General features: G+C 51.4%; 1 protein-coding gene across 1 annotated transcript in view; it reads right to left on the minus strand.

The window, feature by feature from the left end:
• Positions 1 to 38: 38 nt before the first annotated feature.
• Positions 39 to 21307, minus strand: part of RNF10 (ring finger protein 10) — a 64507-nt gene continuing 43238 nt past the window's right edge. Inside the window, exons 8-17 of the mRNA XM_038762469.1 lie at positions 17103 to 17228; positions 16408 to 16705; positions 16085 to 16218; positions 15868 to 15985; positions 14027 to 14128; positions 10823 to 10972; positions 9800 to 9900; positions 6003 to 6060; positions 2968 to 3126; positions 39 to 221 (exon numbers count right to left, since the gene is read on the minus strand). Of these exons, the coding sequence (XP_038618397.1) occupies positions 145 to 221; positions 2968 to 3126; positions 6003 to 6060; positions 9800 to 9900; positions 10823 to 10972; positions 14027 to 14128; positions 15868 to 15985; positions 16085 to 16218; positions 16408 to 16705; positions 17103 to 17228 (1323 nt within the window). The 3' untranslated portion in view covers positions 39 to 144. The remainder of the gene's footprint in view (positions 222 to 2967; positions 3127 to 6002; positions 6061 to 9799; positions 9901 to 10822; positions 10973 to 14026; positions 14129 to 15867; positions 15986 to 16084; positions 16219 to 16407; positions 16706 to 17102; positions 17229 to 21307) is intronic.

A 21307-nucleotide genomic window follows, 5' to 3' on the forward strand; every position in this document is an offset into this window, starting at 1 on the left:
TCGAGCCCCGGAAACCGCCCTTCCCACCCACCCCCCACCCAGAGCTCATCTGCTCAGACTCCAGTACTTAAAAACTCTAGCAGCAAAAACAAAGCAAAAGGGAAAGAAAAACCGGGAGAGGGGAAGTTTCTGGGGCCAGCAGAGTCACTTGGTGTGGACCACTGAGGTGCTGAACAGCAGTTTCTTCTTCTGTTTCTTCCTCTTCTTGCCGCCTTTCTCGTCTGTTAAAGAAAAGTCGGCCACCTTAGCTCTGGGTCTGTTCTTGCATTTCTTAATAATAATAATGGCATTTGTTAAGCGCTTACCCTGTGCAAAGCACTGTTCTAAGCCCTGGGGAGGATGCAAGTCGATGAGGTTGTCCCACGAGGGGCTCACAGTTTTAATCCCCATTTTACAGGTAACTGAGGCACAGAGAAGTGACTTGCCCAGAGTCACACGGCTGACAATCAGCAGAGCCAGGATTTGAACCCACGACCTCTGACTCCAAAGCCCGGGCTCTTTCCACTGAGCCACGCTGCTTCTTAAGCGCTTACTATGTGCAAAGCACCGTTCTAAGCGCTGGGCAGGTTACAAGGTGATCAGGTGGTCCCACGGGGGGCTCACGGTTTTAATCCCCATTTTACAGATGAGGTCACTGAGGCACAGAGAAGTTAAGTGACTTGCCCAAAGTCACGCAGATGACAGTTGGTGGAGTCAGGATTCAAACCCATGACCTCTGACTCCAAAGCCCGTGCTCTTTCCACTGAGCCACACTGCTTCTCTAATAATGATGGCATTTATTAAGTGCTTACTATGTGCTAAGCACTGGGGGGGATACAAGGTGATCAGGTTGTCCCACAGGGGGGCTCACACTCAATCCCCATTTTACAGATGAGGTCACTGAGGCACAGAGAAGTTAAGTGACTTGCCCAAAGTCACACAGCTGACAACTGGCAGAGCCGGGATTTGAACCCCTGACCACTGGACTCCAAAGCCCGGGCTCTTTCCACTGAGCCATGCGGCTTAATTAATAATAATTTTGGTATTTGTTAAGAGCTTACTATGTGCCAAGCACTGGATACAAGGTAATCACGTTGTCCCACATGGGGCTCAGCCTTAATCCCCATTTTCCAGACGAGGGAACTGAGGCCCAGAGACGTTAAGTGACACCCCAAGTCACACAGCTGATCGTCTAGACTGTGAGCCCACCGTTGGGTAGGGACCGTCTCTAGATGTTGCCAACTTGGACTTCCCAAGCGCTTAGTACAGTGCTCTGCACACACTAAGAGCTCAATAAATACGACTGAATGAATAAGAGGCGGAGCTGGGATTAGAACCCATGACCTCTGACTCCCAAGCCCGGGCTCTTTCCACTGAGCCACGCTCTCTTAAGCGTTTACTATGTGCCAGGCACTGAACTGAACGCTGCGGTGAGACCCAAGCCAGCGGGCTTGGGTACAGTCCACGTTCCAGATGATGGCTCATAATCCCTGTTTTATAGAGAACCGAAGCGTGGCAGTGCTATGAAGTAAGCGCTCCACAGGCCACCATCATCCAGTGGACTTGCCCAACCAAGGTCGCCCAGGAGACAGGTGGTGGAGCCGGCTTTAGAACCCAAGTCCAGTGACTTCATCATCATCATCATCATCAATCGTATTTATTGAGCGCTTACTATGTGCAGAGCACTGTACTAAGCGCTTGGGAAGGACAAATTGGCAACGTAACTTCCCCTTTGGCCACGCCGCTTCTAGGGCTGGGAACTCAGGGGCGCTGCCCTTAATAATAAATAATGATGATGGCATTTATTAAGCGCTTACTACGTGCAAAGCACTGTTCTAAGCGCTGGGGAGGTTACAAGGTGATCGGGTTGCCCCACGGGGGGGCTCACGGTCTTCATCCCCATTTTACAGATGAGGTAACTGAGGCACGGAGAAGTCAAGTGACTTGCCCAAAATCACACAGCTGGCAATTGGTAGAGCCAGGATTTGAACCCATGACCTCTGACTCCAAAGCCCATGTTCTATTCTATTTATTTTGTTAATATGTTTTGTTTTGTTGTCTGTCTCCCCCTTCTAGACTGTGAGCCCACTGTTGGGTAGGGACTGTCTCTATGTGTTGCCGACTTGTACTTCCCAAGTGCTTAGTACAGTGCTCTGCACACAGTAAGTGCTCAATAAATATGATTGATTGATTGATTTGGGCAAGTCACTTCACTTCTCTGGGCCTCAGTTCCATCTGTAAAATGGGGGTGAAGACTGTGAGCCCTGCGGGGGGCAACCTGATCACCTTGTAACCCCCCCAGCGCTTAGAACAGTGCTTCATTCATTCATTCATTCCGTTGTATTTATGGAGCGCTTACTGTGGGCAGAGCACTGTACTAAGCGCTTGGGAAGTTCGGAAGCAGCGTGGCTCAGTGGAAAGAGCCCGGGCTTTGAAGTCCGAGGTCATCGGTTCAAATCCCGGCTCTGCCACTTGTCAGCTGGGTGACTTCGGGCGAGTCACTTCACTTCTCCGGGCCTCAGTTACCTCCTCTGTAAAATGGGGATCAATCAATCAATCAATCAATCAATCGTATTGATTAAGACGGCGTGGGGCAACCTGGTCACCTTGTAAATTCCCCAGCGCTTAGAACAGTGCTTTGCACGTAGTAAGCGCTTAATAAATGCCATCATTATTATTATTATCATCAGGTTGTCCCACGGGGGGGGGGGCTCCCAGTCTTCAACCCCATTTCACAGACAGGGAAACTGAGGCCCTGAGAAGTGAAGCCACCCAGCTGACAGGTGGCGGAGTGGGAATCCGAACCCGCGACGTCAGACTCCAAAGCCCGGGCTCTTTCCACTGAGCCGCGCTGCTTCAGTTGGGAGCAGGCGTGAGGCCAGACCCGAGCAGATCTCCTTGTCCTTCCCAAGCGCTTAGCACAGTGCTCCGCACAGAGTAAGCGCTCAGTAAAGACGATTGATGATGGTGACCTCCGCCCTGCCTTACCGGGGAGGGGCCGTCCGGGGGCCGGGGTGTCCAGTCTGAGGAAGGCCGCCTCGATCGCCTGGCTGAAGGAGTTCTGGAAGCTGGGCACGGGCACCCGGTCCGAGCTGTCGCTCTCGCCGTCGCTGTCCACGGCGCCGGGAGGGGCAAGGCAGTTCTCGTCTGGAAGCAGCAGCGGACGACGGGTCAGGATCCCGTAGCCCACCCTTTGTTGCCCTCCCTCATTTAGACCTGAATATTCATCATCATCATCATCATCATCATCATCAGTCGTATTTATTGAGCTCTTACTATGTGCAGAGCACTGGACTTAAGCGCTTGGGAAGTACAAACTGGCAACATCTAGAGCCAGTCCCTACCCAACAGTGGGCTCACAGTCTAAAATCATGCATTTGTTCGTTGAGCGCTTACTACGTGCCAAGCGCTGGGGGAGATATACCTGTATATACGTTTGTACATATTTATTACTCTATTTATTTTACTTGTACATATCTATATTTTATTTTGTTGGTATGTTTGGTTTTGTTCTCCGTCTCCCCCTTCTAGACTGTGAGACAGCTGTTGGGTAGGGACCGTCTCTATATGTTGCCAACTTGTACTTCCCAAGAGCTTAGTACAGTGCTCTGCACATAGTAAGTGCTCAATAAATATGATTGATTGATATACCTGTATATATGTATATGTTTGTATATATTTATTACTCTATTTTACTTGTACGTATCTATTCTATTCTATTGAATTCTATTCTATCTATTCTATTCTATATCTATTCTATTCTATATCTATTCTATTCTTTATCTATTCTATTCTATTCTATATCTATTCTATTCTACATCTATTCTATTCTATATCTATTCTATTCTATTCTATATCTATTCTATTCTATTCTATTGAGGAGCAGCGTGGCTCAGTGGAGAAGAGCCTGGGCTTTGGAGTCAGAGGTCATGGGTTCGAATCCCGGCTCCGCCACATGTCTGCTGTGTGACCTTGGGCAAGTCACTTAACTTCTCTGAGCCTCAGTTCCCTCATCTGGAAAATGGGGATGAAGACTGTGAGCCCCCCGTGGGACAACTTGATCACCTTGTATCCACCCCCAGCGCTTAGAACAGTGCTCTGCACATAGTAAGCGCTTAACAAATGCCATCATTATTATTATTCTATTTATTTTATTTTGTTAGTATGTTTGGTTTTGTTCTCTGTCTCCCCCTTTTAGACTGGGAGCCCACTGGTGGGTAGGGACTGTCTCTAGATGTTGCCAATTTGTACTTCCCAAGCGCTTAGTACAGTGCTCTGCACATAGTAAGCGCTCAATAAATACGATTGATGATGATGATGATGATGGTCAGGTTGTCCCCTGTGGGGCTCACAGTCTTCATCCCCATTTTACAGATGAGGTCACTGAGGCACAGAGAAGTTGGGTGACTGGGCCAGCTGACAAGTGGGGGAGCCGGGATTAGAACCCACGACCTCTGGCTCCCAAGCCCGGGCTCTTTCCACGGAGCCAAGCTGCTTCTCAGCAGTCATCATCATCATCAATCATATTTATTGAGCGCTTACTGTGTGCACAGCACTGTACTAAGCGCTTGGGAAGTACAAATTGGCAACATATAGAGACAGTCCCTACCCAACAGTGGGCTCACAGTCTAAAAGACCATTCTAGACTGTAGGGAAGCTTGTTGTGGGCAGGGGGCCAGCCTGCCCACTCGGTTCCATTGTTGTCTCCCACGCCCTTAGTACAGTGCTCGATACATAATAATGACAATTATGGTACTTAAGTGCTCAATAATAATAATGGCATTTGTTAGGCGCTTACTACATGCAAAGCACTGTTCTAAGCGCTGGGGGGGATACAAGGTGATCAGGTTGTCCCACGGGGGGCTCACAGTCAATCCCCATTTTCCAGATGGGGTAACTGAGGCTCAGACAAGTTAAGTGACTGGCCCAAGGTCACACAGCAGACATGTGGCAGAGTCGGGGTTCGAACCCGTGACCTCTGACTCCCAAGCCCGGGCTCTTTCCACTGAGCCACGCTGCTTCCTATGTGCCCAGACTGTGAGCCCACTGTTGGGTAGGGACCGTCTCTATATGTTGCCAACTTGTACTTCCCAAGCGCTTAGTACAGTGCTCTGCACACAGTAAGCGCTCAATAAATACGATTGATTGACTGACTGATTGCCAGGCACTGTACTAAGTGCTGCAGTAGATACAAGCAAGTGGGGTTGGGCACAGTCCCTGTCCCCTGTGGGGGGGCTCCCGGTCTCAATCCCCATTTTAAAGGTGAGGTCACTGAGGCCCGGAGACATAAAGTGACTTGCCCAGGGTAACGCAGCAGAGAAGGGGCAGAGTCGGCATTCGAACCCATGACCTCTGACTCCAAAGCCCGGGCTCTTTCCACTGAGCCATGCTGCTTCTAGACTGTGAGCCCACTGTTGGGTAGGGACTGTCTCTATATGTTGCCAACTTGTACTTCCCAAGCGCTTAGTCCACTGCTCCGCACACAGTAAGCGCTCAATAAATACGACTGATTGATTGACTGATTGCCAGGCACCGTAATAATAATAATAATTGGCATTTGTTAAGCACTTACTATGTGCAAAGCACGGTTCTAAGCGCTGCAGTAGATACAAGCAAATGGGGTTGGGCACAGTCCCTGTCCCTTCATCATCATCAATCATATTTATTGAGCGCTTACTATGTGCAGAGCACTGGACTAAGCGCTTGGGAAGTACAAACTGGCAACACACAGAGACGGTCCCTACCCAACAGTGGGCTCACAGTCTAAAAGAGCTAAAATGGGCTTTAAAGGGCTTCAATGCCCTTTAAAATGGGCATTGAGACTGGGAGCCCCCCACGGTGGGGGGCTCCCAGTCTCAATGCCCATTTTAAAGGTGAGGTCACTGAGGCCCGGAGAGGTAAAGTGACTTGCCCAAGGTCACGCAGTCGGGATTAGAGCCCCCCCCCCAGGCCCGGGATCTCGTCAAATACCACTGATGATGATGATGATGATGGCGGCTCATTGACCTCGGGAGCTTCCTCACCTTTCTTCGGGGCAGCTTTGGGCCACAGGTCCGCTTTCGCCTTTCCAACCCTCAGCATCTGCCGGAAAGAAAGAGCCATCAGGGATCGGCGGTAGACTCCAACGACCCAGCTTGGCCCCGCCGCCGCCCGCCCCGGCCCATTTAGCTATTTATATCCTCCTCCTCGGATCCCTGCCCGGACGGGACCATCGAGTCGTTACTCCGATTCCGAGCAGCCAGGCGGGAGGCCCCGGGAAGCAGCGCGGCCCAGACTCTTAAGCCCGGTGTACAGGATAAAAAGTGATAAATAATAAATGAATGATGAATAAAAAGTGCTTAAACACTGTTAAAGAAAGATAGCGATATTTTAGACCGTGAGCCCACTGTTGGGTAGGGACCGTCTCTATATGTTGCCCACTTGGACTTCCCAAGCGCTTAGTCCAGTGCTCTGCACACAGTAAGCGCTCAATAAATATTGATTGATTGACCTTAGGCGCTTTTAGACTGTGAGCCCACTGCTGGGTAGGGACTGTCTCTATATGTTGCCAATTTGTACTTCCCAAGTGGTGGTGGTGATGATGAGGGTATGTGTGAAGGCACTGTTCTAAGCGCTGGGGGGGGGAGGATACAAGGTGATCAGGTCGCCCCACGTGGGGCTCACAGTTTTAATCCCCATTTTCCAGATGAGGGAACTGAGGCCCAGAGAAGTGAAGTGACTTGCCCCAAGTCACACAGCTGACAAGTGGCGGAGCGGGGATTTGAACCCATGACCTCTGACTCCAAAGCCCGGGCTCTTCCCACTGAGCCACGCTGCTTCACAAGTGCTTAGTACAGTGCTCTGCACACAGTAAGCGCTCAATAAATATGATTGATTGATTGATTGACCTTAGGCGCTTTTAGACTGTGAGCCCACTGTTGGGTAGGGACTGTCTCTATATGTTGCCAATTTGTACTTCCCAAGTGGTGATGATGATGATGATGATGGTATTTGGTATTTGTTAAGCGCTTACTGTGTGCGAAGGCACTGTTCTAAGTGCTGGGGCGGGGTGGGGGAGGATACAAGGTGATCAGGATGCCCCACGTGGGGCTCACAGTTTTAATCCCCATTTTACAGATGACGGAACTGAGCCCCAGAGAAGTGAAGTGACTTGCCCGAAGTCACCCAGCTGACAAGTGGCGGAGCCGGGATTTGAACCCATGACCTCTGACTCCGAAGCCCGGGCTCTTCCCACTGAGCCACGCTGCTTCCCAAGTGCTTAGTACGGTGCTCTGCACACAGTAAGCGCTCAATAAATACGATTGATTGATTGATTGACCCAGTCTTTACGGGGAGTTGGGGAGAGTGGGCTCCTCAGTAATGGCTGCAGGGACGAAAGGGAGAGAGGTGGTTTTGCTTCGCCCCACTGGGTGCGGCCGGCCCCCACCTCATCCGGAGCTTCATCAGATTTCCTGCTTTTCCTGAGATAGTCCTTCTCCCACATCCCCTCGGGCCTTGTATGAGCAACAGCGAGCGATTAAGCGAGGGATTTGTTGGCATAAGGAACTTACTCATTCACCCCACCGTCTCCATGGTCTCAAATTATCCCTGCACCTCAAATTTTTCCCTCAAATTTCCCAAACGCCCCTAGCCAAGGGGCTGCTTTCCCGCACGCGCCTCTCCGCCCAGGTTTTACTTTCTTCGAAACCACTGGTTTCTCCTTTGGATTAGGAGGCTCGACCAGCGGGGTCATCCCCGTGAAAATCTTTCCCCTAAAAGCTCCCAAGGCTCTCAAATCCAATGCCCCTTCGTCCCCCTCTCCATCCCCCCCACGTCTCACCTCCTTCCCTTCCCCAGAGCACCTGTATATATGCGTGTTTGTACATATTTATTACTCTATTTTACTTGTACATATCTATTCCATTTATTTTATCTTGTTAAAATTATTTATTCTATTTATTTTATTTTGTTAGTCTGTTTGGTTTTGTTCTCTGTCTCCCCCTTTTAGACTGTGAGCCCACTGGTGGGTAGGGACTGTCTCGATATGTTGCCAACTTGGACTTCCCAAGCGCTTAGTGCAGTGCTCTGCACACAGTAAGCGCTCAATAAATACGATTGATGATGGTGATGATGATGCCAACTTGTACTTCCCAAACGCTCTGCATACAGTGCTCTGCATACAGTAAGCGCTCAATAAATACGATTGATTGATTGATTGATTGATTGATGCCCCGACACTGGGACTCTACGGGTCAGACTCGCGCTTGGCTCTTCCAAACCCGCAGGTGAGCGTGACAATCTGAGTCGTTTGCTAAACGAACCTCGAAGACGTCTGCCCGGTTTACGGCTCCGCTACCCGCCGAGAAGCAGGCCGTCTCCTGTTCTTTCTAGCGGGCAGGAGGCTTAGCGACGGGAACGGCAGAAACGATTCAGGCAGGGTTTTCCGCTCTCACGGCGGCTTTTACCCTCCACCCTGCCCGTGGTGGGCAGGGAACGTGTCTTCTACCGACTCTGCTGTGCTGGAGTCACCCAAGCGCTTAGTACAGTGCTCTGCACACCATAAGCCCTCGATAAATACCACCAATGATGCTTTTCCAAGCAGACATTCCCGGGTACGTAAATCCATCTAGACTCTGAAGGCACAGGGCTGAAAAGGCCTCTCTGCTGCTTGGGCCAATTTTTGCTACAAGCCGCTGTCTGCCTCCGGCAGCCTCTTGCTCCAGACACTCCGTGAAGATTACTACTACTTATTATTACTACTATTACTGCTAATAGTGGTACCTGTTAAACCCCGTGCCAAGCACTGTCCTAAACACCGGGGCGGTTACCAGATCAGGTGGACACAGTCCCTGTCCCACATGGGGCTCTTAGAGCCTGAAGAGGAGGGAGTGGGATTGAATCCCCATTTTATGGGTGAGGAAACTGAGGCCCAGAAAAGTGAAGTGACTTGCTCACGGTCACCCGGGAGACATGGGGCCGAACCAGGATTAGAACCCAGGTCCTCTGACTGCCTCTTCCCGCTACGCCGTGCTGCTCCCTACGCGGGGAAGCAGCAGGGCCTATCGGATTGAACTTCCCTCATCCTCGGAAACGGGCCAACGTTCGCTTCCTCCCCAGGCCTCGGCACCCATTCTGCCTCCTTTGAGAGCGCCCAGATCGGCACGACTTAAGATCCATCTGATCTTCCCAACTAGGAGGGATATCGCCCTAATGAAGGGCGTCTGATCTTCCCAACTAGCAGGGATATCGCCCTAACGAAGCATCTCCTAACGCTGGACCGGAAAAATGGGCTTCGTCTCCACCGCTGAGAAAGGAGCCCCGGCGGCTCCGGCGGAAACCCTTCGCTGGGCCGGAGCCACTGGCCCCTCAGATGCCACATCCGTCAGGGCTTTTCCTTTGCCCTCTAGTGATTTCTATTTCTGACGTCAAGTCGGTCCAAGAGGCACTCCTGGACAGTTGTTCCCGAAACGCTTCTGCCATTTAGCTTTAGATGGCTACAGCTGACTCCCCTTTCCTTCCCTCTGCCCCGCTCTCTGCCCCCAGCAAACAAAAGTGGTTTAATCCGACAGCACGATGGGAACCTTTCCACTTCCTCTCGGCGGCCGTGAACCTCGACGCCTCTCGGGCCTCAAACCACCGCTCGGCTTCCAGAAGCGGGGTTTGCCTAGGCAAAGTCCCCTGTTAATAATGACGGTGTTAAGCGCTCGCTACGTGCTGTCCTAAGCGCTGTTCTCCCCACTTCCCAACTCCCTTCAGGTGAGCTCCCCTCCGGCGACCTCGGCCCACCAGGAGGACGGACGGAGGTGACGCTCCTTACCCTCTCCGCTCCGGGGGCTTTTACCTGGGCAAAGGACGGGAAAGGAGACTCTTCTTCCAGGCTGCCGACAGAGAACGGTGGGCTGCCGGTTCTGGCGGCAGGGGACCCAGGAGGCGGGTGACAGTCTGTGAGAGAGGAACCAGAGACGCCATTACCCTCTCTGATCTCCCATCCTCGTGTCTCTCTCCACTTCAATCCATACTTCACGCTGCTGCCCGGATTATCTTTGTCCAGAAACGCTCTGGGCATATCACTCCCCTCCTCAAAAATCTCCAGTGGCTACCAATCAATCTGCGCATCAGGCAGAAACTCCTCCCCCTGGGCTTCAAGGCTGTCCATCCCCTGGCCCCCTCCTACCTCCCCTCCCTTCTCTCCTTCTACTGCCCAGCCCGCACCCTCCGCTCCTCCACCGCTAACCTCCTCACTGTACCTCGTTCTCGCCTGTCCCGCCGTCGACCCCCGGCCCACGTCCTCCCCCGGGCCTGGAATGCCCCCAATCCCTCTGCCCTTCCGCCAAGCTCGCTCTCTTCCTCCCTTCAAGGCTCTGCTGAGAGCTCACCTCCTCCAGGAGGCCTTCCCAGACTGAGCCCTTTCCTTCCTCTTCCCCTCGTCCCCCTCTCCATCCCCCCATCTTACCTCCTTCCCTTCCCCACAGCACCTGTATATATGTATATATGGTTGTACATATTTATTACTCTATTTATTTATTTTACTTGTACATTTCTATCCTATTTATTTTATTTTGTTGGTATGTTTGGTTCTGTTCTCTGTCTCCCCCTTTTAGACTGTGAGCCCACTGTTGGGTAGGGACTGTCTCTATGTGTTGCCAATTTGTACTTCCCAAGCGCTTAGTCCAGTGCTCTGCACATAGTAAGCGCTCAATAAATACGATTGATTGATTGATTGATTACCGCCGCAGAGCCGGCGAAGCCCGCCACGGAAACGAAGGCACGGGGCAGCGGTCGGGATAAGGGGAAAAAATGTTCCGGTGCGGGGAACAAGCCTACGCCGGGGGGTAAGATTTCCAGTAGCGGCCGAGACCGTCACCTGTTTGAGAGCCAGGGCTTTTGCTGAGAGGAGACTGGGAGAAGGAACCCTGGCCTTCGGTGCTGGTGGGAACAGAAGTCGAGTCTGCCGGGCAGGAGCTGAAGGCGGGAAACTGCTGCAGGTTCTCCAGGGCGATATGGACTTCTGGGTCTAGGGTGGAAATGGGCAGAGTCATCATCATCATCATCATCATCATCAATCGTATTTATTGAGCGCTTACTATGTGCAGAGCACCGTATTAAGCGCTTGGGAAGTCCAAGTTGGCAACATCTAGAGACAGTCCCTACCCAACGGCGGGCTCACAGTCTAAAAGGGGGAGACAGAGAACAAAACCAAACATACTAACAAAATAAAATAAATAGAATAGATATGTACAAGTAAAATAAATAACTAGAGTAATAAATATGTACAAACATATATTGTCAATTTACTTTATATGTACAGACATATATTGTCAATTTATTTTATCTGTACATATTTATTCTGTTTATTTTGTTAATATGTTTGGTGTTGTCCTCTGTCTCCCCCTCCTAGACTGTGAGCCCGCTGTTGGGTAGGGACCGTCTCTAGATGTTGCCAACTTGGACTTCCCAAGCGCTTAGTATGGTGCTCTGCACACAGTAAGCGCTCAATAAATACGATTGATTGATTGATTGGACTTCCCAAGCGTTTAGTACAGTGCTCTGCACACAGTAAGCGCTCAAATACGATTGAATGAATGAATGAATGAATGAATTTCACAGTTGGGAAAGCACCGGGAGGTAACTTCCCCAGAAAGGTGATGGTAATAATAATAATGATAAATAACAGTAATAATGGCATGTTAAGTGCCAAGCACCGTACAAAGCGTTGGGGAGGATACATGCCAATCAGGTTGGCTACAGTATAATAATAATAGTAATAATGGTATTTATTAAGCGCTTACTATGTGCAACGCACTGTTCTAAGCGTTGGGGGTATACAAGGTGATCAGTTTGTCCCACGTGGGGCTCACAGTCTTAATCCCCATTTTACAGATGAGGGAACTGAGGCACAGAGAAGTTAACTGACTTGCCCAGAGTCCCACAGCTGACAACTGGCGGAGGTGGGATTTGAACCCATGACCTCTGACTCCAAAGCCCGGGCTCTTTCCACTGAGCCAGGCTGCTTCTCGGGACAGCAGTATCTGTCCCACAAGGGCTCAAAGTTTAAGTAGGATGGAGAAGAGGGACTGAACCCCCATTTTTCAGATGAGGAACCCAAGGGCCAGAGAAGGGAAGTGACTCGCCCACGGTCACACAGCAGGCAACTGGCAGAGCCGGGATTAGAACCCACGTCCTCTGACTCCCAAGCCCTGCTCCTTCCACTGGGCCACACTGCTCCTCCATTTATTTGTTTCCTAATGGACTACATCGAGTAACACTGAGAAGCAGCGTGGCTCAGTGGAAAGAGCCCGCGCTTTGGAGTCAGAGGTCAGGGGTTCAAATCCCGGCTCCGCCAACTGTCAGCTGGGTGACTTTGGGCAAGTCACTTCTCTGCGCCTCAGTGACCTCATCTGTAAAATGGGGGTTAAGACTGTGAGCCCCCGGGGGACAACCTGATCACCCTGTAACCTCCCCAGCGCTTAGAACAGTGCACATAGTAAGCGCTTAACAAATACCATCATCATTATTATTATTATTATTATTAATGGACTACATCGAGTAACGTGATGCAGCAGAACTCTTCATCAGTTATTACGCGGCTCACACACAGTGGCTGTATTATTTATGAGCTCCCTGCTCCAGGAGGCCTTCCCAGACTGAGCCCCCTCCTTCCCCTCTCCATCCCCCCCGCCTTATTACGGACTTATTACTCTATTTTATCTGTACATATTTATTCTATTTATTGTATTTTGTTAATGTTTTGTTTTGTTCTCTGTCTCCTCCTAGACTGTGAGCCCCTACTGAGAGCTCACCTTCTCCAGGAGGCCTTCCCAGACTGAGCCCCTTCCTTCCTCTCCCCCTCGTCCCCCTCTCCATCCCCCCCAGCTTACCTCCTTCCCTTCCCCACAGCACCTGTATATAGGGATATATGTTTGTACATATTTATTACTCTATTTATTTTACTTCCCCCCATCTTACCTCCTTCCCTTCCCCACAGCACCTGTATATATGTATATATGCCTGTACATATTTATTACTCTATTTATTTAATTATTTTACTTGTACATATCTATTCTATTTATTTTATTTGGTTAGTATGTTTGGTTTTGTTCTCTGTCTCCCCCTTTTAGACTGTGAGCCCACTGATGGGTAGGGACTGTCTCTATATGTTGCCAACTTGGACTTCCCAAGCGCTTAGTCCAGTGCTCTGCACATAGTAAGCGCTCAATAAATATGATTGATGATGACTTATTACTCTATTTATTTATTTTACTTGTACATATCTATTCTATTTATTTTATTTTGTTAGTATGTTTGGTTTTGTTCTCCGTCTCCCCCTTTTAGACTGTGAGCCCACTGTCGGGTCGGGACCGTCTCTATATGTTGCCAACTTGGACTTCCCAGGCGCTTAGTCCAGCGCTCTGCACACAGTAAGCGCTCAATAAATACGATTGATTGATTGATTGGGTAGGGACCGTCTCTATATGTTGCCAACTTGGACTTCCCAGGCGCTTAGTCCAGCGCTCTGCACACAGTAAGCGCTCAATAAATACGATTGATTGATTGATTGATTGGGTAGGGACCGTCTCTAGATGTTGCCAACTTGGACTTCCCAAGCGCTTAGTCCAGTGCTCTGCACATAGTAAGCGCTCAATAAATACGATTGATTGATTGATTGGGTAGGGACCGTCTCTAGATGTTGCCAACTTGGACTTCCCAAGCACTTAGTCCAGTGCTCTGCACACAGTACGCGCTCAATAAATACGATTGACTGATTGATTGGGTAGGGACCGTCTCTAGATGTTGCCAACTTGGACTTCCCAAGCGCTTAGTCCAGTGCTCTGCACACAGTAAGCGCTCCATAAATACGACTGAATGAATGAATCAACGAACATCCCCAGAACGCCCGCTCGCCGTTCCAGTTACCGGAACGGTTCCGGTTTCTGCGGCGCTCTCGGCTCTTCGGTCACGGAGTGGAGCGGCCCCGGTCCCAGAGCGCGCGCGTGCGCATCTTCCCGGAGGTGAGATCCGGGATCCGGGGGAGGCCGACCGAAACCCGGCCCGGGAATGCCGCACTTACACTTGCCCTGCTTCTTGTTCTCCTCCATCTCGATCCTGCGCTCCCGCCGCCGCTCGTCGCGAGCCTTCTTCTGCCGCAGCCGCTTCCTCTTCTCGATGTCATCTGCGGGTGACAGTCGGGCTACGTCAGCCTTCCTGGCGGCCCGGGGGCGGCGGGGCACGCGGCCGGAAGAGTTTGGGGGTCTCAAACGACAAAGCGGGGGGCAGACTGGAAGGAGCAGAAGCCCTGGACGGGACAGCTGGTTCTTGGGAGCGGCACGGCAATGCATAAAACACAAGGAGGAGGGAATCGGGACTTCCCCGGGAATGACAGAAAAATAACAATAATAACAACAATGGCATTTGCTAAGCGCTTACTATGTGCAAAGCACTATTGTAAGCGCTAAGGGAGATACAAGGTGATCAGGTTGTCCACGTGGGGCTCACAGTCTTAATCCCCATTTGGGAGCGTGGCTCAGTGGAAAGAGCCCGGGCTTTGGAGTCAGAGGTCATGGGTTCGGATCCTGGCTCCGCCAACTGTCAGCTGTGTGACTTTGGGCAAGTCGCTTGACTTCTCTGTGCCTCAGTGACCTCATCTGTAAAATGGGGATGAAGACTGTGAGCCCCCCGTGGGACAACCTGATCACCTTGTAACCTCCCCAGCGCTTAGAACGGGGCTTGGCACATAATAAGCGCTTAAGCAGCAGCGTGGCTCAGTGGAAAGAGCCCGGTTGTACTTCCCAAGCGCTTAGTACAGTGCTCTGCACACAGCAAGCGCTCAATAAATACAATTGATTGATTGATTTGGGCAAGTCACAACTTCTCTTGTGCCTCAGTGACCTCATCTGAAAAACGGGGATTAAAACTGTGAGCCCCCCGTGGGACAGTCTCATCACCTTGTAACCTCCCCAGTGCTTAGATCAGTGCTTTGCATGTAGTAAGCACTTAACAAATACCATCATTATTATTATTTTTACAGATGAGGTAACTGAGGCACAGAGAAGTTAAGTGACTTGCCCAAAGTCTCACAGCTGACAAGCGGCGGAGCCGGGATTTGAACCCAAACCTTCCAGAGTCAAGTCGGAGGCTAGGAAGCCCATCTTTGGGAGGGGCTTGGGAAGAGGGAAGGGATGGTGGAGTGGTTAAGAGAGGGATCGGGGGCAATAATCTTTGTTCTGCAGGCTGGAGACCAGTGGCTCAGTGGAAAAAGCACAGGCTTTGGAGTCAGAGGTCATGGGTTCAAATCCCAGCTCCGCCACTTGTCAATCAATCGTATTTATTGAGCGCTTACTATGTGCAGAGCACTGTACTAAGCGCTTGGGAAGTACAAATTGGCAACATATAGAGACAGTCCCTACCCAACAGTGGGCTCACAGTCTAGAAGGGTGACTGGGTGAAAGGTCAGCTGGGTGACTTTGGGCAAGTCACTTCACTTCTCTGTGCCTCAGTTCCCTCATCTGTAAAAATGGGGATGAAGACTGCGAGCCCCATGTGGGACAACCTGATCACCCTGTAACCTCCCCGGTGCTTAGAACAGTGCTTGGCACATAGTAAGCGCTTAATAAATGCCATCACTATTATTATTATTATTGTCATCTATGTAAAGGTGAGCCAGTAAATTGCATTGCTGCGACATCTCACTCTCGGACTGCTAATTTATAATGGGGCGATGGGCGGGTTCTTCCCCTTTTCTTGGGGGGTGAAGGAAAGGGGAGGATTCTCTTCCAGGAACTCCGGTACACGCTTGACCAGAGGTGGCCGTTATCCACACCGGCCACGGATACGAGTCCCCGGGCTCGGTGGCTCGGTGCTCCGCGGCCCGGGATCTTCCCGGGAAAAAGCGGCACGCGGGGACGTGCTCACCGGAGAAGATCTCCAGCGTTTCCCGGGACACCACCGGCGGCTGCAGGGCCAGTTCACAGATGCTGAACTCACAGGTGAGCGGCAGGTGACAGAGGTAGCGATGGCGCTGCCGGACATCCTGCAACGGCAACGAGATTCCAGCGCCGGCCGGGATACGGGGCCGCGGGAGAGGGAGCCGGAGCTCCGCCGGGCTGCTTTAAGGAGGGCAAACGCTCACCTCGTTCATGGAGTAGCCGGCTACCTCCACCACAGTGGCGGTGATCTTTTCCGGGCTCTGCTCCAGGCTGCCGTACTGCCGCACGAGACAACGCACGTTCACGGGGTGCAGGAACATGTACTGCCCGTCCTCCGCTGGGGAACAGGACCGTCATCGTCACATCAGCATCATCGTCGTCTTGGGGCCCCGCCGCCCTCCACGGCCCCCCGGCCGCCGGAACCCCGACTTGGGCTCTGGGGAGGACTTTTTTTGGACCCGGGGAAGAGGCCAACTGGAGGAAACTCCCCCGGGGAGCACCCAAGCCCTCCGTTAGAGGCCCGCACCTTGATAGAAGTAGTAACAGGGAGAGGTTCCCGGGTCCTGGAGGCCCTGGCTCCCGGCTTTCGGCTCCTGCCCGGTGGTCTCCAGGCAACCGGTCCCTTCCCCGGCACTTCCACCGGCGACGTCCGAGCCGCCCGCCGCCGACGTCGCCGCCGGACCCGCTTCGGCGGCCGGCTCGTCGTCCTCCGCCGGCGGGGGAGCGGGAGGGGGAGGAGAAAGGCGGGGAGGGGAGGTGGCCGGGCCCCCGGGACAAACCTCTGCGGTTACTTCGTCAAAGGCGGACAGATACTCCAGCACGCCCTGGTGGGACGGAAACCCAGTCGGTGGCAATCAAATTCCGGGGAAGCGGCAGTCTAGGGTCCATTCCCAGCTCTGCCTCGGGCCCAGTGGGTGTCGGGAATGGGAACGGAGCGGGATTGAGGGGAGACCCCCACCACTGCTTCCTCACAGAGGTTCGCGGGGGGCACTTGGGGATGGCGTCCAACCAGATTAATTTGCATCCACCCTAGTACTTAGAACAGTGCTCGGCACACTAATGGTAACAATAATATGAAAAATAATAACGTGAAGGGCTATAATCACCCAAAGGGGGTCCTTGGAAGCTGGAGTCCTGGCCTCAAGACCGGCATCCCTGCCTCATCGGGCCGAGAGCAGGATCGATGATGAGGCCGCCGGGGCCGGGGCGGGGCACACCCACCTTGTCCGGCTGGACCACGGTCTCCTTGTCAGCTTCGAGCAGAACCAGAGCCTCTAAAGCTGTGACCACGCCGCTAACCCCGCCTCCTCCAGCTTCTTCCAACCCGGATAAAGCCTCCTCTCGATCCTGGAGAAATAAAGAGGAGCCGTGGAGCAGAGCAGAGGTAACCTGCAGCGAGCGGGGCAAGGGCACGCTCCGCCTCTAACAAGGGGCACATTACCTCCAAGAGGCCTTCCCTGACTAAACCTTCATCTCCTCTTCTCCCCTTCTGTGCCGCCCTTACGTTTGGATTTTCACCCTTCCCTCAGCCCCATGGCTCTGACGTCTACATCCCTCATTTACCTGCTCATTCGTAGTAACGGTCCGTCTCCCCCTTTAGACCGTAAGCCTGTTGTGGGCGAGGGAACGGGTCTATCGCCTCTGTTTTATTGTGCTCTCCCGAGCGCTTAGTACGGTGCTCTGCACACAGTAAGTGCTCAATAAATACGATTGAATGAACTGAATGAATGAATGAACAGAAAGCGCTCAGCAAGTAGGACCCACTTCTAGACTGTGAGCCCACTGTTGGGTAGGGACCGTCTCTATGTGTTGCCAACTTGTTCTTCCCAAGCGCTTAGTACAGTGCTCTGCACACAGTAAGCGCTCAATAAATTTGAATGAATGAATGAATGGATGGTGCGTCTTGTTCCAGGCCCGGGACTGGGATTCAGGGCGGCAGATTCCAGGAAGTTGGGAGTGGGACTCCTGTTCCTCCCAAGCTGTTCCTCCCAGGGCATGATGGTGTCTCAGGAAACACCTCTGATGCAAGTGAACCTAATGACTGCAGCTAGAACAGTGCTTTGCACATAGTAAGTGCTTAATAAATGCCATTATTATTATTATTATTATTATTATTATTATTATTATTATTATTATTATTATCAGAAACCAATGCCCCCCTAAGGGGGCAGAGGGCCCGGCTGGCAGCAATGCCAAATGAGTAGTTCTTGTTACTCGGGCTCTTCGGCATATGGCACTGTCGCCTGTTAGGCCAGTCTTTTGTCACTCATTCATTCATATTTATTGAGCGCTTACTGTGTGCAGAGCACTGGACTAAGCGCTTGGGAAGTACAAATCGGCGACACATAGAGACAGTCCCTACCCAACAACGGGCTCACAGTCTAGAAGGGGGAGACAACAAAACAAAACAAGTAGACAGGTGTCAATACCGTCAAAATAAATAGAATTATAGCTATATACACATCATTAATAAAATAGAGTAATAACTATGTACAAATAGACACAAGTGCTGTGGGGAGGGGAAAAGGGTAGGGCGGGGGGGGCGATGGGGAGGGGAGGAGGAGGAGAGGATAAGGGGGGGCTCAGCTTGGGAAGGCCTCCTGGAGGAGGTGAGCTCTCAGTAGGGCTTTAAAGGGAGGAGGAGAGCCAGCTTGGCGGATGTGTGGAGGGAGGGTATTCCAGGCCAGGGGGAGGACGTGGGTCGGGGGTTGACGATGGGATGGGAGAGAACAAGGAACACTGAGGAGGTGAGCGGTGGCAGAGGAGCGGAGGGTGCGGCCTAGGATGGAGAAGGACAGATGGGAAATGAGGGAGGAGGGGGCGAGGTGATGGAGAGCCTTGAAGCCGAGAGTGAGGAGTTTTTGCTTGATTTGTAGGTTGACAGGCAGCCACAGGAGATTTTTGAGGAGGGGAGTGACATGCCCAGAGCGTTTCTGTACAAAGAAGTATAGACGGAAGCGGGGAGAGACAGGAGGATGGGAGATCAGAGAGGAGGCCGATGCAGTCATCCAGTCGGGAGAGGACGAGAGATTTTACCGGCAAGGTAGCGGTTTGGATGGAGAGGAGAGGGCGGATCTTGGTGATGTTGTGGAGGTGGGACCGGCAGGTTTTGGTGACGGGCTGGATGTGTGGGGTGAATGAGAGAGCGAAGGCGGGGGTAATGCCGAGGTCGCAAGCTTGTGAGATGGGAAGGATGGGAGTGCCGTCCACAGTGACGGGAAATTCAGGGAGAGGACAGGGTTTGGGAGGGAAGATAAGGAGCTCGGTCTTGGACATGTTGAGCTTTAGATGGCAGGCAGATATCCAGGAGGAGATGCCCTGAAGGCAGGAGGAGATGCGAGCCTGGAGGGAGGGAGAGAGGACAGGGGAGGAGATGGAGATTTGGGTGACGTCTGCGTAGAGATGATAGTTGAAGCGGTGGGAGCGAATGAGTTCACCAAGGGAGTGAGTGTAGATGGAGACAGAAGGGGACCGAGAACTGACCCTTGAGGAACCCCTACAGTGAGGGGATGGGACGGGGAGGAGGAGCCCACGAAGGAGACTGAGAATGAACGGCCGGAGAGCTAGGAGGAGAACCGGGAGAGGACGGAGTCTGTGAAACCAAGGTTGGATAGCGTGGTGAGGAGAAGGAGGTGGTCCACAGGGTTGAAGGCAGCTGAGAGGTCGAGGAGGATTAGGATTGAGTAGGAGCCGCTGGATTTGGCAAGAAGGAGGTCATCGGTGACCTTTGAGAGGGCAGTTTCGGTGCACTGCAGGGGACGGAAGCCAGATTGGAGGGGGTCGAGGAGAGAGTTGGAGTGGAGGAATTCAAAGCAGCGAGTGTAGAGCGCTTACTGTGTGCAGAGCACTGTACTAATAACAGTAATAATGATGGTACTTGTTCAGCACTTACTATGTGCTAAGCACTGGACTAAGTGCTTGCGCGAGTGCAATGTGACAATAAACAGACACATTCCCTGCCCACAATGAGCTCAGAATCTCGAGGAGGAGACAGATACTAAGAGAAATAAATTCCAGCTGTGGACATAAATGCCGAGTGATCTCAGAGACGTGCCGCAGCTCCCTCTGGTTTCCAGCCCTCCCCTCTCCCCCTCGCCAGGGACCAACATCATCTTTTCCTAGATGAGCCCTCAGTACAGTGCTCTGCACATTGTAAGCGCTCAGTAAGTACCGCTGTTCGACTGATCGATAACCCTCAAGGCAGGGCCACTCCTGGAAAACAAGCCCAAGTACTCTACAGATCTCATAGCCAGTTACCTCCTTCCCTTCCCCACAGCACCTGTATATATGTTTGTACATATTTATTACTCTATTTATTTATTTATTTTACTTGTACCTATCTATTCTATTTTATTTTGTTAGTATGTTTGGTTTTGTTCTGTCTCCCCCTTCTAGACCGTGAGCCCACTGTTGGGTAGGGACTGTCTCTAGATGTTGCCAGCTTGTACTTCCCAAGCGCTTAGTACAGTGCTCTGCACACAGTAAGTGCTCAATAAATACGATTGATTGATTGATTATTGAAGTCTGCCCGTTGAAGATGGACGGATTGGGTCAGGGAAGCGCTGAACGTAATTATAATTTCTGTATTTGTTAAGCACCTACTATGGGCCAGGCGCTGTACTGAACGCTTGGGAAGTACAGTTCGGCAACAGATAGAGACAGTCCCTACCCAACAACAGGCTCATAGATAAAAAATAATAATAATGATGGCATTTATTAAGCGCTTACTATGTGCAAAGCGCTGTTCTAGGCACTGGGGAGGTTACAAGGTGATCACGTTGTCCCACAGGGGGCTCAGTCTTAATCCCCATTTTACAGATGAGGTCACTGAGGCCCAGAGAAGTTGTTAAGTGACTTGCCCAATTGGCAGAGCTGGGATTTGAACCCATGACTTCTGACTCCAAAGCCCATGCTCTTTCCACTGAGCCACACTGCTTCTCCAAATACAGAGAGAAAAAGGTCACTTAATAATAGTAATTACTGATTACGGCATTTCTTAAGCACTTACTACTACATGCCAGGCACTGTACTACCCGCGGGGTGGAGCCAAACAAATCAATCAATCGTATATATTGAGCGCTTACTGTGTGCAGAGCACTGTACTAAGCGCTTGGGAAGTCCAAGTTGGCAACATATAGAGACGGTCCCTGCCCAACAGTGGGCTCACAGTCTAGAAGGGGGAGACAGAGAACAAAACCAAACATACTAACCAAATAAAATAAATAGAATTGATATGTACAAGTAAAATAAATAGAGTAATAAATATGTACAAACATATATACATATATACAGGTGCTGTGGGGAAGGGAAGGAAGTAAGATGGGGGGATGGATAGTAATTACTGATTATGGCATTTCTTAAGCACTTACTACTACGTGCCAAGCACCGTACTACATGCGGGGTGGAGCCAAGCAAATCAATCAATC

Source organism: Tachyglossus aculeatus, chromosome 21 (assembly GCF_015852505.1).
Source record: "Tachyglossus aculeatus isolate mTacAcu1 chromosome 21, mTacAcu1.pri, whole genome shotgun sequence".
NCBI classification, from domain to species: domain Eukaryota; kingdom Metazoa; phylum Chordata; class Mammalia; order Monotremata; family Tachyglossidae; genus Tachyglossus; species Tachyglossus aculeatus.